Raw genomic sequence first — 25,073 nt, forward strand, 5'->3', positions numbered from 1 at the left:
TAAGACCTGCTAGGGCTGAAAACCCAGTGGGGAATGATATTGGCCAAATTATATTTCTTTATTGTGTGTATGTACAAATATGTAACAACAAATCCCATCACCATGTATTATTATAATGCACCAATTTAAAAAATGGGAAAATATTAATAATAAATAAAACCCAGTGGGTTTAAAAGCTTTTGATGCAGGCAGCTGTGGCACGTAGTGGCAACAATTTATTAAATTCAGCTCTGGAGATGTAGCTCAGTTTTAGAGGTGGTGCAAGGCTCTGGGTTAAATCCCCAGGGTTCAATCCCAAGCATCAACACACACACACACACACACACACACACACACACACACAGAGAGTTTATTAAAATGTCAACTGTCGTTACCCAAAATAAAGTACTCGTTGAAATCAAGTTTTAGAGAAACCAAGTGGCAGCTAAGGAATGTAAGGACTGGGAAAGAAAGGTGGTTGTTTTTTATGCAGTTGGACAACTTAAAGAAAGAATAATAAGCTCAAAGTCCTGAATTTTCAGGTCAAAGTACATATAGAGTAGAGATTGTCTATGACTTCTGAAACAGACAAACCAAAAACTAACAACAATAAACAATAAAACTTATTTTTAGCAACTAGAGGCCAAGACAGGTAAAAAAGAAATAGATACCATGGGTTACTAAATTACAATTTTCTCGAATTCACAGTCACTCTCAAATTTGAAACCAAAGACACCAATTAGAACAGAGTAGAACTGAGGACAGACTGGAGACACATAGGAGAATTCAGATGACTGGGTGTATTTCATACCCCTCAAATTCTACATTGGCTTCCCTTACCAAATGAAGGCAATAATGAGGTCCTTGCTGTGTTGATTGAGGTCCTATAACAAGCAGGCAGAGTGTGTGGTCTTGAAACCTCAGATCCCAGCATGCTCCAAGAGGTCAATTGAAAAGGTAAAGTAGGAAGGGAAAAACTTATTCATCCATGAGTTGTGAGATCCTGCTAATTTGTAAAAGCACCAATCTGAGGGATACACATGGACACTGATTCTGAGAATACTAGAGCAAGGAAGAAGAACACAGCATTAGATCAGGCTGAAATGATTGATGTGGAGGAGTTGCCAGATTCTAGACTCACTGAGCAGTTGGGAGTAGTGTTCATCATCTGCTCAGTTGCCTGCTAAAATCTAGACTCATGGGGGCTGGTATCAGTAACAATGCTGGCACACACGAATCTCTTACTAAGTGCTGAGCACTGTGTTAAGTAATTCTCTACATTATTTAATCCTATTTTTTTTAAAAAAAAGCTTGAGATATGTACTATTGTTACCGCTGTTGACTGGTGACAAGTCCTTGCTGCCCCAATGCTGAAGAATAACACCAGAGAAGCACACCACGGTAAGGTCAGAGTGGAAAATTAGAAGTTTATTAAAGGACAGCAGAAAAGAGTTCTCCAGGAGGAAGAAGGGGACCCAAGAGATGGAATCCGTGGAAGTGCGGTTGTCTCTCCGTTTTATAGTTTTTGGTGATGGAATGTAGGCGGGAAGGCCCGAATGGTTGGGACACAGGTGGGCCAAAGAAGTAATCTGGGCAGGAAGGATTTCATTAACACTTCTTTGGGGTGGGCTGTCTTCAAATCTGCTGGGGCTGTTCATTAACATTTCTTTGGGATGGACTTTGGGCCTAGGCCTTTTCTCGGGACTTCATTAACATTCCCAGAGTTTCCCTGGAATTCATTCTCAGCATGGCCTGCATGGCCTCCATTTTAAATCTTACTCGATCTTAGACCCGATTTACTTAACTACACTGACTACCTAATTTTAAATCTGGCTTCACTATCACTCCTTTTTTTCAAAGATGACACTAAAGCATACAGAAGTTCAAGAGTCCCTGCACACAGCCTATGAATGTGATAGCTAGGATTCAAATCAAATGACTTGGTTCTAGTTTCTAAGCTTTTAAGGTTTATGCTAATATTCTTTTTATGAAGATGAGAAGCCAAAAATACCTTAGTGTTATGCAGAGGAGGAACCCAACGATTTAGAGAAATGTTCTAATAGATGTGTCAAGTGCCATCTATTTATCCATCTTGATACCATGTCCTTTAAGATGCCTCAAAAGACACATATTTACTGTAGCACTAAGTCCACCGAAGAGGGGAATGGAATGTTTTTGAAGAGCACTGCAGTGGATTTTCTCTGAACTCCAAACCTCATAAAAAAGTGTAGCCTTCATTCAATTCACAAATCCACTTCTCACCAATCTAGAGCCCCTGGAGTGAGAGACTGGACTGGCACAGCAGACATCATAGGATGGACATCTATCCAAAAGCCATTCCCCATTCAATCTATTTTTCTTTGCTATATTCCACTATCTGCAAAGCCAGATACTTGCTTTCTCAGCTCCACTTTGCTAGTGCTGAGGAATACGACAGCATGTGACTGTTTCTGACCAAGAAGATCAGAGGGGTCTGAGGATTTCTGGGAAAGATAGTTGGTTTCTTTTTAAATGAGATACAGGAAGAGCTGGATTCTTACCCTGGCTACCCCTGGACTTCCTGCCTTTGAAGTAGGTCACCAAGCCTGGAGCTGCAGGTACCATCATTCAACCATAAGTCAGAAACCTAAACAGAAAAATTGCTTGGATGATGTAGTCCAGAAAGATTAGACAACCCTGATTTTTGAAGAGCTATTCTCAGCACTGCATACCACCAGGCTTCTTGTTATACCAGGGAAACAAACCCCAACCTGTTAAGGTATCATTGTTCCATTTTTCTTGCACTGTAGCCTAAAACATTTCTAAATTATCAAGTAGTCCTGGAGGAAGGGCCCAAGATATTATCACCAATATGTACTATGTATCTTCCTTCCAATCATGAGAAGAAATCTCAAACAGCTCATATTCTTACCCTGTATTTCTGAAAAACTTTGAAGAGTGTCCAAATGCACTTATATAATTTATAGCAATGTATCTTTTCAAAGTCCCTTTTCTCCTTCTGTCTACTTTGACCACATGGTGCAGCTCTGCAGAGCCTCTTGCTCCATAGATCTTCAACTCTTTCCTTACTTTTTCTCCTGCCCCATTGTTTCTATCTCTACAATATAGATCTCCTGGCTTCTCTCCAGCAAATATAAAAGGGTGTTTATATTTTTAATTTGTATTTTATTTTTAGTAATTATTTTAATTGGAAAAACTTATGGGGTAACATGGTAACTCAGTACATGTACACAATGTGCAATGATCAAAGCAAATTAAACATTTTAAAAATTTTGGGTTAGCATTATATATATAATTAGTTATACATGGTAGTAGAATGTATTTTGACATATTATACATATATGGAATATAACTTATCATTCTTCTGGTTGTAATGATATAGAATCACATTGGTTATGTAATCATATAGGCACACAGGACTATGTGTGATTCATTCTACTATCTTTCCTATTCTCATTCCCTCTCCCTTCCCTTCATTCCCCTTTCTATAAACCAAAGTACTTCTATTCCTCTAGAACCCCAACCCCTTATTGTGAGTCAGCATCTTCATATCAGATAAAACATTTGCCTCCACCAACAAGGTCCTTAAGGTCTATATTTCTACCAATAGTCCGCTCAAGGCGATCCGGATTTTTTCTATCATGCTGCTCAAACTTTTGGGAATTGGCTTATTTCACTTAGCATGATATTCTCCAACTCCACCCATTTAGCTGCAAATGCCATAATTTTGTTTTTCTTCATGTCTGAGTAATATTCCATTGTATATACATACCATATTTTCTTTATCCATTCATCTTTTGAAGGGCATCTAGGCTGGTTCCATAGTTATTTAGTGTCATATTTCAAGGCATATATATAATATATACTGGTTAAATAAAGGTAATTAATATTTTCATTGCCTTTATTCTTTGTGTTAAAGCCTTTGAGCTTCTCTCTTTATAAAATATGAGGTTATTGTGAACTACAGATGCCCCAAGTGTGCTGTAGAACACTGTGCTGAATATGTTACTTTTCTCCAGCTGTGGTTGTATACCTGTTATCTAACTTCTCCCTATTTCCTCTTTTCTCCTTCCTGTTCCAGTCTCTAATAGTCATGTTATATATTCAAATCAACTTTTTAAAAACACTCAGATAACCTATTATAACTTCCTTTCTCAAGATTCTTAATAATGACAACTGCCAAATCTTTCCCCCTGCCCCCTGAATGGTAAGGTTCAAAGGTTCTAGGAATCAGATCATTACCTTCTTTGGAGAATTATTATTCAGTTCAGCACAGCCAGCTCTCTGGACCCCAAAGATTCATATCCATTTAAGATGAAAGTACATCCCTTCATCTTCCAAATATCTTCCAAAGTCTCATCAGAGCACCAACTCAAAGCCTAAATTCTTTCTTGATATTGTCAATTTAAAAGATACCAAATTGCTTCATCTAAATCAAGAATGCGTAAGACTCAGGGTATTTTCTATTCTTCAGCAAAAATCCTCTCCATCTGTAGACCTGTGAAAGTGGAAAACAAGTTATCTGATCCCAAAATGCAAGGGTGAGATAGAAAGGTATAGGGTAATAGGCACTCCCATTCAAAAGGGGAAGAGATGGAGGAAGAAATTCCTTCTAGTCCCAAGTAATTTTAAAATCTTGCTGTGAAAATTCCATTTCAGGGTCTACATTGAGTTCTCTGTGGTCTCAGCTCCACTCTCTGAGACTGACACTCCATCCTCTAAATAATTCTGCACATTTTAATGGAGAGTAGCACATGTTTTCATCTAGGTGGTTTCACCAGCCTGTTTTCTGCTTGTAAAACTTCTAAATTTTGAAAGTCCAACCGCTTCCTTTATTTTGTCACCTCTTTGACCCTTTCTAAGAGGGCAGTGTTTTAGCTAGTATAACATTATCAAAAATCTTGTGAATCTTCCATGTATGTCAGAGGGATATGTATTAGATTAGAGGCTCCTCCACAGAACTTTCCTGGATACTCCCATAAGATGGCTGAGGGGACCCATGAGTCACATGCTTAATCTCTTAAAAGAGCATTCTGTGTGACAAAACACTGCCATTTCTTTCCTTTTTCTTTTCTTAATGGTTGTTCAAAACATTACAAAGCTCTTGACATATCATCTTTCATACATTTGATTCAAGTGGGTTATGAACTCCCATTTTTACCCCAAATACAGATTGCAGAATCACATCGGTTACACAGCCACATTTTTACATAAACATTTCTTTTCTTCCCAAGCACAAACAAAAGTTTGTCCAACCACATCCCTGGCTTTCTCTACGGATTATAATTTGCTGATAATTAATCTCCTATTTTTATCTTCTTTTGAAATTCAGATTAAGTTGAGAATTTCCAAAACCTATTAGGTCCTGGTTACTTTTCCCTAACAACACTTTCCTTAATGGATCTCTTTCTTCTCACATTTAGCAATAAGCCAGGTTGTACCAACAACGCTTGGCTTGGACCTCTCCTCAGCTAAATACCATGTACATTGCCAACAAGCTCTTCTTTCTACATTAACATAGAACACCATTCCTCTAACCTTTCGGCTACCTATAACAAAGATCTCCTTTCCTCGGGTTTCTGCTAATATGTTTCTTGTTTCCTCCTGAGCCTCCACCAACAAGGTCCTTAACGTCTATATTTCTACCAATAGTCTGCTTGAGGTGACCTGGATTTTTTCCTCTCATGCCGCATGCATCTAGCATCTACCTGTTGTCCAATTCCAAAGCCACTTCCACTTTTTTGAGATACTTGTTACGTCAGCATCTCACTTTCTGATAACAAATTTGTACAGGCTTTCTATTGCTCCTGTAACAAATTACCACAAACAAAGTGGTTAAAACACCATAGTTATTCTCATACAGTGCTCTCACAGGAGACGAGTAGGATCTCAAGGTGTTGGGGGTCTCAACATTCTGTTTCCTTACTGTGGTCTGGAGGCTGAATCTTGGCCCACATCACACCTGTCTCCTTCTACTTCCATCATGCCATTTGCTGCTCTATTTTATTGATTGATTGCACCAGGAATTGGACCCAGGGTGCTTAACCACTGAACTATATTCCCAGTCCTTTTTATTTTATTTTATTTTTTGGGGGGTGGGGAGGACAGATTCTTACTAAGCTGCTAGGGCCCCTCTATGTTGCTGAGGCTGGCTTTGAACTTGTGACCCACCCATCTCAGCCTTCTGAGCCACTGGGATTACATGTATGCACCAGTGCATCTGGCCCATATGCTGCTTTTAACTGATATCCAGCGTCCCTCTTACAAAGATCCTGGAGGTTATGTTGGGTCCACCGAGGAAACCCAAGAAAAATTCTCCACCTCAAGATTATGAATTTCATCACATCTTCAGAGTCTCAGATTCCAGAGGCAATAGTCACAGATTCCAGAGATTAGGACGTGGATATCTATCTTTGGGGTGCATTGTTCAGCCTACCACAGGCTGCAACACTTCACCCATCTAGGAACTGTGCTCTTTGTCTCCCTCTCCCTGCTCTCTTCTCTTTCTCTGGGTGGTGTCTTCCCTCCCTGAACTCAGGTTAGCCCCGTGATGTGCTTTTCCTAATAGGAAGAGACCAAGTGATGCCTCTCAAGGGGTCTTTCAAATTTCCTCCTGTTCTCTTGAATTATTGTCATTGTTAGGAGAAAGGATGTTTCCATCAGTCTATCCCCAGGGTTCCAAGAGATGGGTGAAGGGATAGGATGGAGAGATAGAAACAAAACGACCCCTATGGAGGTCCCAGTCATTCCACATATGGAAAGGTGAGCCCAGTTAGAAGAAGAGGGTCCTGGCAGTTCACTCTCAACGTGTGAGAAATAAATACATACTGTTGAATGCCTTTGGTTGTTAGGGAATTCTGTCATGCAGCAATCTAATTATCTTATCTCACAATAACTCCATGGCCTAATCTACCAATGTCCATTCAATTGTTCAGAACACCTAAAGTGATGTGAATTTAAAACATGTACACACACGCACCCTTCATTTTACACTGTATCAATCAGACTTAATTATTTAGTGCTTTGTAAAGATCGCTTCCAAAGAAAATGTCATTTGGGCTGAAGCAAAATTTTCTTGAACTGTAGAAAAATCAGGAAAGGCAGTGATTTAAAATAGAGGGACCATCTTTCTTGGAATAGTACCAGTCGAAGATTAAATTATGACAGAGGGTGTTTACTGAAACAGTCTTTCAATAGAACTTAAAATTCTGCTAAGAAAAACTCCAGGTATTGCTCATCGACTCCTTTCCCCTGATGTGTGAATTTTGCAATTTAGAAAGGGTCTCCCAAAGTGTATTCTTTGCAACACTAGTTCAGCAGTTTCTTAATTGTCGTTGTTGATGATGATGCGTGTGTATAGCAGTTGTGCGCTGACAGCTGACCATGCACATTTCTTCCCAACTCATGTTCAGTGGCTCAGTGACATCAGGTTGAAGGCTGGTAATGAGCCATGGGGGTAATATTTACACCTCAGAAGTTTTGCTGCAATTATGAATGTGTGCAGTGGGTCAGAATAGAAAGTATATTTCTTATCCTGGGTCATGGTCAGAATCTGTAAACTCTGGCTCTCATAGTGATTGAGTAAACGTCGACTCCCTGCTGTACTAACAATCTGTTTGTATAAAACCTTTCTGCCCCTGGAAGCAAGGTTTGGTACAGTAGCAAAGTAAATAATGACTCTACCCAAATTAGTTTTGAGACAGAGGTATTTTTTTTTCTGTGGATGTTTCTGCCATGGATATTCGGGTTTCTGGGTTTTTCTTTTTTTCCCTCTATCCTTGGGGTAGAGAGAGTGATATTTCATTCTAATGTTTCAGGGTTTGAATTGAAATTTATGTCAATCATGGAGAAAAATGGGTATTTTGCTTGCATGACTTTAAAAGATGGTAGTGGTTCCTGCCACTTTTTTTCTCAGACCATGACACATGGCCCAGCAGTGCCATTTTTGAGTGAAGTGGGAGGACAGAAATTGGCTGTGAACCATGCTGGTGACCCTTATCTGCTTCAACAGACACTTGCATTGCAATTTGAGGGGCCTTATACTCTAGAAAAATTTACCACTCAGCTGGGCTGGGAGCTAGAAGCAAATCAAGCCTGTATTAATAATGAAGGTGGAACAGTCTCTAAGACAGACAGGTGTCTTAAAATCTCCTCTGTGTCCATACTTATAAGGGGGCTGAAATGTTGCTCTTTACATTTCCCATATTTTGATGAAACACAGCATACATGTTGACAAATACTCTCAGTCTTTGCCTTGTCATTATGACTTTCTCTACATTCTAAGCCTTAGACATTCTTAGGTCCTTTTTACTTGATTTCACTGTAGCAGAAGTTTAAGCAGGGCCCCTGGTTAGACATTGATGTGAAAGGAAACTTCCTGGAGCCATGCAGTGTAAATCATTCCCGTAGCCCTAAGTCAAGTGTTGTGTTTTGGCCCCCGTCTCATGACAGGAATGATATTGGCAAGACTTCAACCACATTCTCACCTCCAGAACTGCATGATTTGATTTGATGAATGCTCCTTTCATTGCTTTTAGCCATATTGATGAAGTATGGGATTGAGCCCTTCCCCACCCCCACAACTTCCAACCAGATTGGTATCACTAAGCTTCTCCTACATGGAAATATTTGAGGCCCACTGCCATTAGTGTTCCCAAGGAAGCAACCACGTGGCCAAGGAAATTATCAAAAAGTAACAGCAACCACTGGTGTTCTAGTAGTAGTCACAGCTAATTCTACATGCCAAGCATAATTCTGGGCACTTCTATCAAATCACAAAACTCTCCTGAAATAGATGCTCTTAGTATCATTTTGCAAATGAAGGAAAGTGAGATAAAGGAACTTTCTTAAGACAGCCGAGCAAGCAATAAGTGGCAAAATCTGGATCCAAACCCAGAGAGTCTGGCCCCAAGGCTCAGCTTCCTACAGAGATGGCATCATGCTTCTAACTCAAGAACCTTCCCATCTCCTTGCAGATTGGGTTCTAACTCAATGAGAGAGGCCCAGGGGTCCCTCTTCATCTTTCCCTGGCAGTTTTTCCCCTGTCTCACCTTTCCCTGGGCTCACCTCACACCACATTTCTCCTGCTGACCCTTAGTGCCAGGAAAGTGCAGCACATTTGCAGGTAGTTGAAGGCCTAGTGCTTCCCTTCCACAGGGTCTATCAGTAATCAGAGGTGTGGCAAAAGATTTCTATGTAAAGCTGTTCACTACAACATTAGTAATAATATATGGATCATTACTAATTAAGGGCGCCACTGGTTCTGTCTGTAGTCATAGTTTAAAAGATAAGCTACCTTTAAGTTTTAGTGCTTGCTTTATGTATAGCAAAAAAAAAATAAGAAGTAAATAAAATTATCATGATGCATCTTATAATGGATTAGAATAATAATTATGGTATGATGCCAAATTCAAAGACCACTAAAATAAATGATAAAAATCATAGCTTCCATTTATTTCCTTGATGAACCCTCAAAAATTTTTTATCTAAGCCCTCTAATCCAGGAAAACAGCAACAGTTAAGAAGTCTTCCCATTCCTCTGTTTTCCAAAATCCCTCTGTCCTTTGTTTTACAACCCCCTCACCCTTTTGTATACCAGAAAGCAGCTTACAACAAGGAACCCCTGCCCTCCATAGATAAGACCTGCCTCCACTCATCCTGATAATTTTGCTATTTACCTTATTCTATACAACTCCAGGTTCCCTTCCTTTTCTTTGAGATTCCTCATTAATGGGTACTTTTCTTACTGCAGTAGGCTGAATAAAGTCATCTCCTAAGTTGTCCACTGCATTTTGGTGCCAGTAGGACTGGACTTCTCCCAGGATCTCTGTTGACTCCACTCAGGTTATAAAGTGTTAGTCTTTTGTGCTTAATTCCTGACTGCTCATGGTGGGGGACAGTAGCAAGTCTGACTCCTAGACACGTGTTGCAGATTCTTGCTCACTGGTGGCATGGTGAGAATTTGATCTTGATTCTTGTTGAGTACTTGTTTGATTTCTAGTATCAGCTTCTTTTGGCTTGATGATCTAACCATTTGTGATCTCTGCAAATGGGTGAATGGTTTATTGAGATCTCTCTGTTGGGTGGGGGATGACAATCTGGTTTACTACTCTTTTTTGTTTATTTTGTATATTTTGTCTATTTTAAGGCAAAAATCAGTTAAGAATTCATCCAAAGGAAAAGTATATGAATCAAAGAGTTTTGTATTTCTGTGTTTATGTTTTACCCATGGCTGAAATTTTATAGTTGAAGCTAAAATATCTCTGTTGCAGTGTGTATATGTGTCGTGTCTGTAAGTTTGTAATAATTTTTTACTCCTGAATGTTATCACCAACTTAGATTATAAGAGCCTCTGTCTTTTGTGTGTGTGTGTGTGTGTGTGTGTGTGTGTGTGTTTCTGGGGTCAAATCCAGTAATTTGCATATGCCAGGCAAGTGCTCTACCACTGGGCAATATCCCAGCCAATATTATAAAGTAACTCTCTTAGAATTGGCTTAGAGATAGATAAATTGAATATTCCTGAAGTTTTCATGTATGATATGGAAAGGCTACATTTTTTGATCTGTTCATAAACATGTTCATTTTTTTCTGATACTTTGAGAAATTGAATAAATAAAAGAAAGGAAGTAGCTATTTTTTTCAGAATGAGAAGAAGGAAAGTTTAGGACAAAAAAATGAACAGATATAGAAAGTCATGGAAAGTTTGGGGAAGTAAAATTTTATATGTCATGGTCAAAGCTAGCTAAGGTTTATGATTTATTTATATGATATTTAAAATTATTATTTTAGCATCAGGTGTTATACTGACTCAAAACAAGATTTTTGGCTTTCTGTCTTTTGAAGTGACAAATTTTTCTTAGATTATTGGTTTGCTCTTGATAAGAAGTAGTAAAAAGTAATCCTTACCTTCTCTGTAATCTACCTACATAACAAAGATTTTGTGTATTGTAAGATAATTTCTATGCTTTTTGTTGAACTTTGTTTTGTCTGTGATTCTTTAGATCAAAGGTTGGGAAATAGCTAAATTAAGGGTCTTACCTTCATGTTACTGCCTATATTTACTTTTAATATCTTTTATTGTCAGCTGGGTGCCAGGGCATACACTTGGAATCCCAGCAGCTCTGGAGGCTGAGGCAGGAGGATCACAAGTTCAAAGTTAGCTTCAACAGTTTGATGAGGTCCTGAGCAATTTAGTGAACCCTGTCTCAAACTAAAATTATTTTTTAAAAGGTCTGGGAATGTGGCTCAGAAGTAAAATGCCCCTAGGTTCAATCTCTGGTACAAAAAAAAATCTGTTATTGTCATTTCAATGCAACTGGTAACCAAGTATTGTTCTTAGTAACCCACAATCCTATGTTGACCAATGTTCAAATCTGACCTGCCTTGTACAAAGAGAGGGTATAGAAATAACTAGGTTTCTTTTTCTTTCTCTCTTTTTCTGACATGTTACTATGTATTGATGAGTTCCAGGGAAAGCATTGTCAAATCAGAAAAAGATATTTAACTTTCCCTAGGTTAAATTTGTATGAGCTAATGTTATTAACAGATATTTTGAAATGATATGCATTATAAACTTTTCCTAGAGAACTGGTCAATGCCCTCACTGTCCATGATCTCTATCACAGCACTGATGCTACTTTGCCTGATATTAGGGAATGTCATAGTGTCCTCAGTCATCATTTCATTAATTTTCTAAATGCTAACTTGGCCACAACTTTACTTCTTTAATTTGAATCAAACAACTTTCAAGTCAGTGAGTTTCAAGTTGGGATTTATATCACTTACCTTCGGAGTTAATTAACATACAGATATTTGGGACCTACTCAGACTTATTCTCTTCGCTTGATGTTCTCAATATATTCTTGGTATATTCTAACCAAGTGCTTAGTATTTGTGGTCTATTATGTCTCAGAATTATTATGTACTATATCTAAAGATATTTTCTCTGCAGAGATTATATTTATCCACTAGATACACTATCCACTCTTCTTTGAAAATAGGATTGATCATTACATATTCAGATATTTTATCTACAACCTATTTTGAATTGACTTTATTTTGTTTTGCACACTGTAGAAACATCCAAAGGTCTTTGTCAGTTATATTATTTATTTTTATTTTTCTTTCTTTCTTTTTTTTTTTTTTTGGTGCCAGGGATTGAACCCAGGGGTATTTAACCACTGAGCCACATCCCCATCTTATTTTATTTTTGGAGACAGGATCTTGCTAAGATACCTAGGACCTCACTGAGTTTCTGAGGATGGCTTTGAACTTGTTATCCTCCTGTCTCAGCCTCCCCAGCTGGGATTACAGGTGTGAGCCACCATGCCTAGCTACATTATTCTTCTAGTAAATTTCATCCCATTTTTCACTTTCAAAAACAATCAGTATAAATTAACCACAATCATTTTAAATCTTTTGTCATCTAAAGATAAGTTTTGCTTTATTCGAATGCCTCTCTGACAGGTCTTGTTTGTGTGATTTTTTTCTACAATACAGGACTCTCTCAGAGCCCTATGGAAAAGGACTTTGTGAGAAACTTTTGGGCACAAGCTTCTGAAGGCTTTCCTTAAATTATCTAGAGACTATACCCATGTCAATGGACTGACTCAGGATTTCCAGGACTGTAATAAAAATAATAATAATAATAATAATAATAATAATAATAATAACAATAACAATAATAATAATAATACCACCAGTGGATTCATGAGGTTGCAAATACTAGATGGAAAGGAACAAAAATTAATTACATATAACTGAATGAACTCATGGGGGATGATTGTGACTGTTGTTGGCAATATGGCTGATATTTTAATGCTCTATTCTCTGGGTATGAGGAACTACGTAAGCTGTCTTTTTTCTTAAGGTTTTTATAATTCACCATAATTTAGTAGATTATGCGGTTATAAACAGAAAAGAAACACTTATCTTTTTAATCCCTCCTGATTTCTCCAGAATTAAGGAAATATTAAGTATTGTATTTTTCTTTCCATGGAAATACAATTATTTAAGTAGGTTCAATAATGATCAGTCTTCCTTGTTAGCAGAAATAATTGGAAACATTGCTATACCACAGTGGACTTGGCTGGAATGTCATCTTTGAGGATGATGTTTATTTAATTAGTTATGACCACACACTTCGAGGAAACAAGGACTGCCTTCTTAGAACCAATGCTTCTGAAACACTCTTGGGGAAAAAATTCCCTTTACCTGGCTTAGAGTCCTAGCACCACAGGCAAGAAGAGAAGGCACTTCCTGGAAGGTATGAGGAACTTAGAAGATCTTGAAAACTTCAGAAGGTATAATTCATCCAAATCTCTAGGTATTGCAAGGGAAATCTGATTCTTGGCAGGGCTCCCTTGCCTTGAAAGGTTTTTGAAAGTCCAATTTGAGATTTCTTATAAAAACTTCCTTACAAAAGCAAACTTAAGGAGAACTGTATATGGTAAATTACCATTCTTGTTGAACCTAAGTAAACAATCAGGTTAAATCTAAAGAGCCCACCCTTATTTTGTGCTCAAGAATCACCTTTATTTGAGATTGTTTTGAACAAGTGGTTGGTGACCTCAGAGAGAAGTTTTGTGTCAGTGGAAAACTAGACATTGTCTTAAGTGCACCTTTTCCTGTTAGTAGATTCTATCCCTGTATGCTGCCTTTGAGCTATTTTGCACCTCTATTTAAATAGCAAATTAATAGACATGCAACCTCTTATCTGGTACAGACTTAGTTGACTTTATCCTTTCCTCATCACTAGGAAAAAAATCACTAGGCAGTATCTACCTGCAAACTGGTCTAGATCCTGTTACCTTGCCCAAAATGTTAACCCATACAAAATTTTCATATTTTCCCCAGTTTCCTTCAATATCTGGTTAAAACACTCCACACTAACTTTTCCAGTTTTTTTTCTTCCCACCTAAATTGATGTCCTGGGAAAGTAAAACCTTACCACCCTGATTTCTGTTGGTTGAGAAGCCAAGTTTCCTGACACTGGCCCTTCTCTGTAGGATCTGAAGAAGCCCTAAAAGCTAAAGTTCAAGATTTGGTGTACTTCAAATGACTTGTCACTGTGCCACACACTTCAGGAGCTGTATTTTTTTTCTTCCTGTCTGGCCACTAAGGGAAAAGGTCCAGTGGAAAAAAACAGGCCATTCATGCCCTTGAGGAACAGCAACCAACACTGTAGACATCAACAGAGCATCAGCATCCTAATTTCAAGAAACTCAATATGCAGTACTGTGTCACTAAAAGATTCTCCTCTACCAACTTCCAGGAAAGCACCAGACTGGTTACCTCCAAGGTTCAATCCCTGGCTCTTTAATACAACCTGTTATATTGATATTTCTACTTTTTTAATATAAGATGCCTATGGGACTTTAAAAGGACTAATCTTTGCCACCACCTCTCAACAGATGGTTCAACTTATTTTGCTGGAACAATACCAAAAAGAATCCTTAACAGACTATTTCTTAGATCCTGCTTCCCTTCACTCAAGAAGTTTGGCATCCTTTGCTCTGGGATGAATAATACTGACTTGTTTTGAACAAAGGGAGAATTGGCACAGTGGAACTTTACCTGAGCCCTCTGCTCCTGGAAAACAGTGGCAGTTGAAACCGCCCCCCCCAACACTTATGTGTTCCAGGAAATGATTAATCACAAAGAATAACCCATCCCCCCATGATCCAGAAGACTTACCCCCACTTGTCCTCATGTGTTGCCCTGATAAAACTCCAGAGCCCTTGCCTGTTTTTTGACCATCCTTCTCTAACGAGTGTGATCTCTCTTGCAACAACCACCCCCCATCATCTCTTTATTTGTCTGGTGCATTATGTCCTTTGTACCCCATTCAGTAAATTCCAGCTGCCAAAAAGGATGAGGTAGGCGTGGTCTGAGATGTGAAAGGAAATAGCAAGAGGAAGAGAGAATGCTGTGGGTGTGCTGGAGGAGAATCCTGATCATGAGCACCTCTCTTAGGGTCAGCAGTAGAATCAACAAAGCCAGCAATACCTTGCTAGGTATGTCCCATTGTCCCTCCAGATCTATTGATCTTTATGAGCAATGTCGGTGGGCTCAGGTGTCTTGTCCCATGGTGCAATTTGAGAGAAGACTAGAGGGAGAGGAGACATGGAGATCAAGAACTTTATTGTTCTGATTGCTTACTGATGACACAACCCTCTTCTACACAATTCTCTCGTTTTGAGTCCCCTGAGCTCCTTCCTCCCCACATCCCTTCTGCCTGGTGGTGATAACTGCCGCTCTGCCGCTGGCCCCTGCATCACTGAACTTTCCCTGTGGCTTTCCTCCAGCTTTACCTCTATTAATAACCCCTTTGTAAATAAACACATCCTTGAATTATCCTGATGTGGCTGTGCTGTTCCCTATTGAGAACATACTTGACACCATTACAATTCATGTTAAGACCTCTCTAACTCCATCCATTTACCTGCAAATGCCCATGAGTTTATTCTCTTTTAATGCTGAGTAACATTCCATTATGTATATACACCACAGTTTCTTTATCCGCTCATCTATTGAAGGGCATCTAGGTTGGTTCCACAGTTTAGCTACTGTGAATTGAGCTGCTATAAATATTGATCAAATCATCAAACATTCTTATTGTTAGTAAATTTATGCAGAAACTAAAATAGAAAAACTAACTTATCTGGCCACAGTTATTTCAAACGTTAGAACCATGGAGAATTAAAGTATCTTTTTTCTTCATTGTAATACACTTATCAAGAAGAATTTGAGTAATACTTGCCATCTTGTTATATACTTCCAGTATGGAGTGAGCTTCAAGCATCTCTTCTAAGCCTTGGTAAATTGTGTAAGATCAACTTCCAACATTTTATCCTTTGCTTTCCGAATATTATAAAATATCCAAGAGTTTCTTCAATGTGGAATTTTTAGCTGATGTTACTTCCAATTGGGCATTTTTGTCCTGTTTGTGACAACCACATTCCTCATTCACTCTGGTGAGTTTGTGCAAAGTCTTAATGCACCTTAACTGTCCTGAACAGTGCTAATGTCAACAACCCTCTGTGATCCCTCTACTAATCACACCTACATTCACTTCCAACAACAGGATTAATTGTTTCTTTGCTATACTTTCATCTTTGTTGATGAATTCCTTCTTCGGCTTTTCTATTTTAGTAAAATCTTATGTGGGTTTACCACTGGGAGACAAGGACAAACACAATCATATGGCTTGCTCTCTGTGCATGAACCAGTAACACATACATAGTGGCCAATTACTGATAAGACTATGTAGGAACCAATGTGATCCATTACTGATAATGATGCACATTTGTTGTTTATATAGTGACTTATGAAAGTTTGCACTTTATTTAATCACTTAGTTACTTTACCATAGAAATTGAAATTTGAAAGCTGTTGTTGGTAGACTAGTTCTGTTTAACTAAATGGTAGTAACTGGAATTTATGAATTTTGGAGCCTGTATTTTGGTTATTGGATTGAATATAATATATGATTAAGATTAATTGCATATGTTTCTTTTCACTTTTTGAACATGACTAGTAGAGAATTTTAAATTACATGTGTGGCTTGTACTGTATTCCTATTAGGAAGTGTAACTCTATCCCACATTTTAATAAAAATTTTAGAAGAAAACAAAAGAAACATAGTTGAGGAAGAATCAAGCAATGTCACAGATTTGAAGTGATAAGAGCAGCCATAAACAAAGGAATAGATTCAAATCTACACAAATTGAATATTATTGTATGATGAAAAACAGCAAAGCTAAAATTAAAAAGATAATTGATTCAGATAACATTTGAATCAAATATGTAAAACAACATTATAAAATTACTCACTCAAATGTATTTCAAAAACATTAAAAACCCCGTAGATAGTAAAAACAGATGAATAAGCAATGCATATGAGAAGATATTAAAATGGTAAATGAATACTAGAAAAATGTTCATCTTGTCTAGAAATCAAAGGCATGTAAATTATTGTCAATTCTGAGTTACAATTTACTATTCACTTTATTAATGAACAACTACAACACCCAATCACTGTGATTTCATGTATCATAACTGACATTAAAATTAGATATAATACTTTAGTAAGCAATATTGTATAAAAAGAAAAACTATAAAGGCATTCCTAACCCTTTGACTTAGTAATGGTACTCTAGAGAATTTGCTTTAAGGAAATGAAACAATTCAACAGGGACAAGAGTTATATATGCGATAAGAAATACATTGTATCAGTACTTATAATGGCAAAATAAAAACAAACAAACAAATAAATATGGAGACATTTAAATGTGTACTATGGAATATTACATTCAAGGATGACAAAACACAGTGTTACCCAAGTGCATATAGAATGTTTGCCACATATGGCTCATAAAGGAAGATGCAATATGTTTTAAAGAACTGGAATAATTTAGAACGTGCCCTCTGAACATAGTGAAATTACTCTAAGAATTCACAACAAAGGCTAACCAGTAAATTCACCACCTGGTTTGAAATTAAAGTATAAAATTCTAAGTAGCCCAAGAATTAAAGAAGTAAGTGCAATGGAAATTTGAAGATATTTTCAAGTAAATGATAGTGACGCAGCTACTCAGTGCTCATGGAAATAACTATGAACCTTGAATGATTTACACATCCAAAAATCTTTCAAGTGTGAAGGTGACATATAGAAGATATCTTCAGATTAACAAAGGCTAATAGAATTCATGCAGTGACTAGACAAAATTCATAGTTTTAAATGGATATATTTGAAAAGAAAATGCTATATAACAATGATAAAAAATTTTCATCTAAAATGAAATGTAACAACAACAAAAAACCACATACAACAAGTTACTCTAAAAATGTAGAAGGAAGATAATTAAAATGAATGCAGAAATAAATGAAATATAAAACAAAATACAATAAATAAAATGAAAAATTTGTTCTTTGAAGAAGATGAATAAAATTGATCAAGCTGTGGCAAGACTGATGTAAAAAAGAGAAAACAAATTACTAATATCAGTATGGAATAAGGGATTATTAGTATATATCTTATAGATATTACAAATAGAAAAGAGTCATTATAAACAGCTTTATGCAATTTTCAGCTGAAGAAATTCTTTGAAATATACAATTTACCAAAGCATTCCAAAAAAAAAAAGAATAAATAATTGGGATGTATACATTTACCAAAGAAATTATCTCATTTAAAAACTCTTCAGAGAATACATCCCTTACCCAAGTGATTTATTTGATGAATGCTAGCAAGAATTAAGGGAGTAATAATGTCAGTTCTATATACTTTCTTCCAGAAAACAATAAAGAAGGTAACATGCCAGCCTTTCACTAGGGCCAACATAACCCTTGTCACTAAATTAGTTAAAGAAATTATTAGAAAGGAAAATTCTAGACCAATATGTAGTATGAACATGTCTGTAAAGATTCTAACTATATTTATTTATTTATCCATCCATCTATCTATTTATTTATTTTTGAGTTAATATGTCTTTTATTACAATAAAGTGATCACAAGTCAAGATAAGATGACTTGTTCAATTCTAGTCCAAATAGTACAGCCAATGGGTCTACGAGAAGAAATGGCCTCAAACCTACATCTGTCCAAGTTCCCACTATTTTATTTTTTATTTTTTTATGGATTTTATTTTTTAAATACACAACAGCAGAATGCATTATATTTCTTATTACACATATAGAGCACAATTTTTCATATTTTTGTTTATAAAGTATGTTCATGCCAATTCATGTCTTTATACATGTACTTTTTATTGCATTACAATTCTTATTACGCATATATACCACAGTTTTTCATATCTCTGTATATAAAGTATGTTGACCCCAATTCGTGTCTTCATACATGTACTTTGGATAATGATGTCCATCACATTCCACCATCCTTGCTAATCCCCTGTCCCCTCCCTTCTCCTCCCACCCCTCTGCCCTATCTAGAATTCATCTATTCTTCCCATGCTCCCCTCCCTACCCCACTATGAGTCAGCCTCTTTATATCAGAGAAAACATTTATCAACAAATGGGCCAAGGACCTGAACAGACACTTCTCAAAACAGGATATATAATCAATCAACAAATATATGAAAAAATGCTCATCATCTTTAGCAATCAGAGAAATGCAAATTAAAACTACTCTAAGATATCATCTCACTCCAATCAGAATGGCAGATATTACGAAGACAAACAACAATAAGTGTTGGTGAGGATGTGGGGAAAAAAGTACACACATAAACTGCTGGTGGGACTGCAAATTTTTGCAGCCAATATGGAAAGCAGTATTGAGATTCCTTGGAAAATTGGGAATGGAACCACCATTTGACCCAGCTATCCCTCTCCTCGGACTATACCCAAAGGACTTAAAAATAGCATATTACAGGGACACAGCCACATCAATGTTTATAGCAGCACAATTCACAATAGTAAACCCAGGAGCCAACCTAGATGCCCTTCAGTGGATGAAAGGATAAAAAAATGTGGCATATATACACAATGGAATATTACTCAACAAGAAAAGAGAATAAAATCATGTCATTTGCAGGTAAATATATGTTGGAGAAGATAATGCTAAGTGAAGTTAGCTAGTCCCAAAAAAACGAACGCCGAATGTTTTCTCTAACTATATCTAAACAGATAGAATCTAACAATGTACAAGTGGAGGAGGTATCACAACCAAATGAAGTTTATAAGAATCTTAATGATGGTTTATCATTAATAATCAATTAGTACAATTCACCATATTCACAGAAAAGGGGAGACAAGTAATATATCTTAATAAATGCAGAATAAATTTGATAATATACTATACTAATGCATAGTATGTTATATTATATTAATTTGTAATAAAAACTTAGACTAGGAATAGAAGTCAATCTAATAGTGAGTTATTGAAAACTTTTTCTGAGGCTAAAAGCTTGATAGGAAAACTTGCTATCACTACTTTTATTAAAAGTAGAGATTTTAACTAATGCAAAAAAGCAATAAAAAGAATTAAAATAATAAAAGCTTGGCAAATGCTGAAACAAGACTGTCATTATTCATGGACAAAAGAAATGTGTACATAGGGAATATTTAAAAAAATCGGGAGGAGGCTGTGGTTGCAGCTTAGTGGTAGAGTGCTCACCTAGTACAAGCGAGGTCCTGGGTTCAATCTTCACCACCCCATAAAAATAAATAAAATGAAGGAATAATAAAAAAGTAAAAATAAAAATCTGGAGATAAACTATTAGAATAAATATGTGAATTTAGCCAGGTCTTTGGTCCCAGAGGCAATATATAAAATCAAGGACAAATTGACTGGATTTTTTATACCAGCAACAAAAAGTTACAAATTTTTTTGGTGTGTGTGGTATTGGGGATTGTACCAAGGGCCTCGTGTATGCTAGGTAAGTGCTCTATCACTGAGCTACACTCTGAGCGTCAAAAAAAATTTTTAAACCTAAATATAAGTAAGATTTTTCCCTTCTCTTGGATTAGAAAAATTAATATTGTCAGATTGTAAATTCTTCCTAAATTAATCTTAAGATTAAACATAATCTCAAAATGAATTGGACATAATTTTCCTATGTTCATATGTGAATACACTACCAGTGAAACTCCACATCATATACAACCTCAAGAATGAAATCCTAATTAGAATAAGTTATACCCCAGGTATTTAATATTTGTTAAAATAAACCCCACTGCCATGCATATCTAAAAAAGTAAGTAAAAATTTTTGAAATCCACAAAACAACTTTATCTTTTCCTTACAAATCAATTCTGGTTAGATTGTAGGCCTTTGTGCAAAAATCAGACAAAAATCTTTGGGAAAAAAATCAGAATTTTAAAGTTTCCTTAAATGGGATAAAATATGTACCAATCACAAAATATTAATTTTGACTACATTAAAATGAATAATTTCCTGTTTTATAAAAATACAATATTAAGAGATTAAAAGCATAAGTCATATAAGATTGAATATACTGATAGTATATCTAAAACGACTCATACAGAGTATATAAAGACTTAAAACTCTTTGAGAAAAAGCAATGCAATATAAAAATATTCATGATGGGAAAATGGCTGCAGGCAGGAGTATAAATTGTTACAGTCACTTTGGAAAAGTGATTGGCAGTCTCTACTAAAACTGAACATATGCATATTCCATGAGCCAGCAATTTCACTCCTAGATACATGCCCAATATAAATGCATGAACAGTGCACCTGGAAATTTATAAGAATGTTTACTGTGTTCTTTGAAATAGCTCCAAACTAAAACAACTGTAGTGTTCACCAGAATGAATAAATAAACGTTGGTATATTCAAACAATAAATACTGTAAGGCAAAAAAAAAAAAAAATAGTGAACTGCTGTTTGCAACAAAGGGTGAATTTCTAGACTTATGTTGAGTCAAATAGGCTTGACATAGAAGACTTTTTAGTGTTTTTTTTTTATGATTACTTTTATATTATGGGCAAAAATGCAGGCAAAAGAATCTTTGCTGTGGAAGTCAGAATACTGGCTAACTCTGGGTGAATGGGGTGCTACAGTAAAGGCACTTAGGTCACTGGTAGTATTTTGTGATTTGACCTAAGTGATTTCTTGCAGACTTAATAAAAACTCATCAAATTGTTAAGATTTGTGCAATTTTGCATGAATATTATATTTCATAAAAAGTTTATAAAGTAGAATATGAGCAAGTATGTGTGTGTGTTTGTGTGTGTGTGTGTGTGTGTGTGTGTGTGTGTGTGTACCAGTAAGTACTTCTAGTTATATGCATACATATTCTGGAATGTATACCCTGTGAATAAGAGAGAGTTGACACATTTTATAGTTGGCACTTGCAGGCCTCTCTATCCAGATCACCTTTTCTAGAAACTGCTCCTTCTCCTTATTCAAATGATTACAACAAGAGCACTTAAGTCACGACATGGTCTGGTCCCTGGGCAAAGTTGATAGAACCAGGAGTGAACATTTGATTCAATAATGAGAATTCATTTCAGAGGATTTAAAAACTAGAGCAAAATTGTAGACCAGTCTTACCTTGTAAGCATGGATTCTAAGAAATAAAGCTTGGGATTTGTAGGCAGCAGAGGATTCTGGTCTGTAGAGAGAGGAACAGAAATGAGAGATGGAAAGAGACTCCTGCTTAAATTTGAATTCCTTTCATCAACTATTCCTATGGCTCAGCTGCCCCCTCTTTCAGTGACATTCTATTCTAATAACCTATTTAGAACTTAAGCAATTCCTTTTTAACTCAAGCTAATTGTGTTTCTGTTGTTTGCAAAGCAGAATGTCTGAAATAATAATTTATAAACTTTAGTTCCAATTGTCCTGAATAGTCCTCCAATAGTGTCCTGAATGGGGATGGGGTAATCATAATAGTAAGTCTTGAGGTAGCCAAATCTAAACCTGGCCCTGGCCACATCAGTGTTGAGTATGTGGTCAGTTTCAGGCTCAGCATTCTAAGAATCCCTCACTACTAAAGGCAGAAGACTTGGAGGAGGAAAATGCAGAAATATTTAAAGGGTTGCCATATTGAAAGAAAAAGTAGATTTTTTTGCACTCCACCCAGACAAAACTTATACCAGTAATTCAAAGTTGAAATGAAAATCTTGGCTGAATGTAATGTGAAAATTCCCTAAGTATTAGACTTATTCTTTAACACAAAGGATGTCTCCACCAAAGGGAAAGTTAAATCTGAACTTGAATGTTCATTTATCTGGGAATTTGACAAGTACATAGCTATCTGCCAAATACCTTCCATGTCTAAAGTACTGTGCTTGACATATCTTTGTATAAATTTTCTCATTTCATCTTCCTAAGGATCATATGAATACTTAAAAATGCTGATCAAATATTGTAAAAAAGGACCAATATTTTGGTAAATTTTCAATGGCAAACTAAAAAGAGAATTTGTAATTACATGATAATGAATTTAAATCTTTGTCTAAGCATTTGTAATTTTACCATTTCATGGTACACTATAACTTAAGAGGTAGTTATCAATTTGGACTCAGTTCTATAGGAAATGGTAATAAGATTTTTAAATAATATAAGCTATAGTACTTTCATTTCCATTACTATCAATTCAGCTATAATTATTCAATAACATTTTAGAGATTCTTCAGGACATAGTGGACATATCCTTTTATTTATTCTATAGTAGAAAAACCTGGCTGGGTATTAGGGTGCAACCTATAATTCCAGCTACTTGGGAAGTGAGGCAGGAGGATCACAAGTTCAAGCCCAAACTCAGCAATTCAACAACTTACCAAGACCCTGCCTTAAAAAAAAAATCAAGTTTCTTCCTGAGACAGACTTATTATAGGAAAACAGATACACATTCAAGGGAGAATGTGGGCTATCTCAAGAGAGAGAAGTCTTTGGGGGTAAAGTAAGAAACACACATTCAAGAGAGAAGGTGGGACCTTGTGGCTCGAAGCCCTGGAGAGGTCCAACCATGCTGTGCCCACATGGAGAGGAACACTACACCCACAGAGAGGAACACCATACCTGCTGTAGTTCCCTATTCACCAACACGTGGCCCCACACAAACCACCTCCATTTGGGAACTTTGAAGCCATTGCCATAGCCCTCCCCATGCAGTATTCACCACTGTGGGACATCAGACAGGGCCAGGAGGCAGCTGCCTATTGCAGCACCACACACCACACTGCAGCATCACCAAATAAGCCACCTAATGCCGTTGTACAGCCCATCCTTCCAGCCCCAAATCTGATAGCAGTTGCCTCCATTTTGGGACACCTCTGCTGTCATCTTGAATTACCTGTGCTGCTGCTTCTGCCATCTTTAGCTGGGGCAGCTTCCACCTTGGGATACTGACTGGGGCTTAGAAGCCCAATATCAAGGTACCTACAGGCTTGATGCTACTGCCATCACCAATGAGGGACATGCCTGCTTTCATCTAGGGACAAAAATCAGGACCTGGAAAACTGTCACCAAGGTCCCTGTGGGCTCGGTTGTACCAGAGGTATCTCTACTAGGTGTGCATTAAATAAACACCATTCTAGTGCAGAGGTAACAGTGGGCCTTGAATGCGGTTGCCTTGCTCTTTCTCTCTCTCTCTCTCTCTCTCTCTCTCTCTCTCTCTCTCTCTGTCTCACTAACAGCCAATTTCTTTTGATTACCCTTCCACTAGTTCTATAATCTAATACCTCTATATTCTCACATCCTACCTCATAAACATCACAGTCTACTTTAAGGGTTCTGGCTGTGGATATGTACAAGACAGCAAATTTCTTTAGGTGAGCACACTCCCAGGGATAACAGGCATTTTGTTTCCCACACTTGGAATATTCTACATTTTCTCTCAGGAACTATTAAGATAACTAGTACATGTGCATGCCTAAATGCTGTGGTAATGTCCTCCTAGGACGAGGCCTCTGTGTTAGAGTCTTATAAGCCTGGACCTTGATCTCAGGCACATAGCTTCTGGAAATAAAGTAACTTGCTTGCTAGACAACCACAATGCTTCACCAAGCTCCAGTGCTCCTGGACCTGCCTGCCTAACAGTAATTCAGACAATGACCTTTCTTGAGAGCTACACAAAGCTCCTAACATTGCATGTTGTAACTCCAGAATAAGCAACCTTAGTGATACAATAAACAATAATGTAGTTATGGCACTAATGACCTAATGTGACATATAGGTATAAATTTTCTGCCTCTGCATCTTGCCACTGTGTCTCCTTTTACTTCCTTAGAGCCCAACTCCCCTTTGTCCACCATTAGAAACTGTAAATCCTTATGCAAACCTACTGGCTATATGGTAAGAGGTAACCACACTCATTATTTCTATTTATAGTGACAAAACTGTAAATGTTAAAATAGAAGCTAATTGATTTATGGCTGCATGTTGGTTGCATTAGGTGCTCTGAACATTGATATCCCCTTTAAAGGTGAGGTATTGGTAACCTGCATGGACACTACCAAATTATAAGGGGGAAGCTATGACACCACAGATCTGCACTGCAAGGGAGGAAGACACATAGACAACATGAAAAAACAAGAGATAAAAGTGCCCCAAACAAAACAAGATACTACAACAATAGAATCCATTGACAGCAAAGTGGAGGAAAT

The 25,073-nt window shown here is 36.9% G+C and overlaps 1 protein-coding gene across 1 annotated transcript in view; it reads right to left on the bottom strand.

The window, feature by feature from the left end:
* LOC143389653 (alpha-1,6-mannosylglycoprotein 6-beta-N-acetylglucosaminyltransferase A-like) overlaps nt 1-23,887 on the bottom strand; it is a 115,486-nt gene extending 91,599 nt beyond the window's left edge. Inside the window, exon 1 of the mRNA XM_076842565.1 lies at nt 23,852-23,887. Coding sequence (XP_076698680.2) covers nt 23,852-23,887 — 36 coding nt within the window. The remainder of the gene's footprint in view (nt 1-23,851) is intronic.
* Nucleotides 23,888-25,073: the final 1,186 nt, after the last annotated feature.

Source organism: Callospermophilus lateralis, unplaced genomic scaffold (genome assembly GCF_048772815.1).
Source record: "Callospermophilus lateralis isolate mCalLat2 unplaced genomic scaffold, mCalLat2.hap1 Scaffold_63, whole genome shotgun sequence".
Lineage (NCBI taxonomy): Eukaryota > Metazoa > Chordata > Mammalia > Rodentia > Sciuridae > Callospermophilus > Callospermophilus lateralis.